Source organism: Aplysia californica, unplaced genomic scaffold, assembly GCF_000002075.1.
Source record: "Aplysia californica isolate F4 #8 unplaced genomic scaffold, AplCal3.0 scaffold00785, whole genome shotgun sequence".
NCBI classification, from domain to species: domain Eukaryota; kingdom Metazoa; phylum Mollusca; class Gastropoda; order Aplysiida; family Aplysiidae; genus Aplysia; species Aplysia californica.
In genome coordinates this window covers 71322-73034 of record NW_004798055.1, presented here as the reverse complement: position 1 = coordinate 73034, position 1713 = coordinate 71322, and the positions used below count along the sequence as shown (strand labels likewise).

Here is a 1713-nt window from a genome sequence, read left to right as displayed (position 1 = left end):
AGACAGACAGACAGACAGACAGACAGACAGACAGACAGACAGACAGACAGACAGAATTAGAAAAATGAATATAGGGAAATGAAGAAAGAAAAGATCAAGCAATCCTCACCTCCGTAGTTGAGAGGTTGAGACTCCGGATTCTGTTCATGACGTAGCACAATTCGTCCATGAAGTCCCCCGTAAAGATGCGCTGAAGGTCGTGCTTGCAGTACATGTGGCTCAGCTCTGTGTCCACCATCACGTCCAGTCGCTGGTCAGTGCCTCGGAACCCGCCCAATAGGTAGTGTTCGTGGACCCCCCCTGGTGGAAGATTTGAGTTATTGTGAGAGATGGTGGGGGAGTAGACAAGATAAAGGTTTGGTTTTAGAAACAGACAGACAGAAGATTTGTTGTGAGAGACATTGGAGAGTAGACAAGATGAGGGTTTGTTTGTTTGTTTTAGTAGAGGTTTTACGGCGCTCGCAACTGCATAAGGTCACATGAGCGCCAGAAGATTAGAGGTGTTACAAGAGAGTAACAAACATAAAAAAGAAGGAAGAGAGATCAGGACGATAGATGTTTGATAGGAAATAAAGAGCAAACCACACCAGAGCACCCGCCAACCACCCACAGACAAGATGAGGGGTTTGGTTTTAGTAACTGATAGGCAGAAGATTTTTTTGGTGAGAGATGATGGGGAGTGAATTAGGTAAGGGTTGCGTTTAGTTTAAGTGTTTTACGATATTTGCAATAGACAGATTGAACATTATTTGTTGCGAGAGATGGTGGAGAATAAATTTTAATATAAAAAAGTATGCGTTTGGTTTTATACTGCGGGCAAAAATTCGTGGAGCAAATTATTGCCAAATAACTCCTTAACTATCGAATATAAAGTCTCCAACTTTTGCACAACGACTTGTATCAATTTGTCTCAACAGATCAATATTTTTGTAAATAGATTCTACCTGTTAACTGTTTTCTGGAAAAATTCCTTAATGAATACTAATTACAAATCCAAGTACGTGGTTCCAACAGATTTAGAAAGGTTTGCAACTGGGACTATATCGCTTTTAAATCAAGTCTGTCATTTTTTTCTAATCACGACATTTTGCTTATATTATTTACCGTATGTTTTGAGAACCTTTAGTGCAAAAGAGTGTTCCTTATAAAATTAATTTCTTCTAACAGGTTTTGCCACTAGAAGTAGAGGTGTCATTGGTGAGCTGCGACGTAAGCCATATGCGTAAGCAAAATGTGTGTGAGAAACGGGATGTGCTATGAACAATCCCATTTTCGGAGTGACGAAGATAATTTTTGAAGAAAGTTTTCTTTATAGACTAGCTTCAATTGTTGTCGAAAATCTGATTTAGTAAAGGCAAATCGACACAAACTGCCGTGCAAAGTATGGATGGCATTGAATCACCTGTTAAAGAGATATTTGAGGATACGTTGCACCACGAATTTTTGACTGCACTAAAGTAACGGTACTTGCAATAGACAGACAGGACATTTACTGTGAGAGATGGTGAGGGGTAAATAAGATAAACGTTTTGCTTTAGTAAGTACATGTTACATAGTAATATGTGAGGCAGCGTGGTGGAAACAGGCTCTTGTCAAAATAATCAAAGTGAAGAAACTTGCATTTTCCCGCAGGTTTGTGAATTTTTATCAAATTTTTGTTTTTTGGCTCAACACCATTTATGCCCATTAAAGAACTCATTTCTGTGTGGATTT

At 39.1% G+C, this 1713-nt stretch overlaps 1 protein-coding gene across 1 annotated transcript in view; it reads right to left on the bottom strand.

Moving 5' to 3' along the window:
- Nucleotides 1–1713, bottom strand: part of LOC101849324 (myb-like protein A) — a gene marked incomplete in the record, with an annotated part of 19857 nt that overhangs the window by 5520 nt on the left and 12624 nt on the right. Inside the window, 1 exon segment of the mRNA XM_013088670.2 lies at nucleotides 110–300. Within this exon segment, the coding sequence (XP_012944124.2) occupies nucleotides 110–300 (191 nt within the window).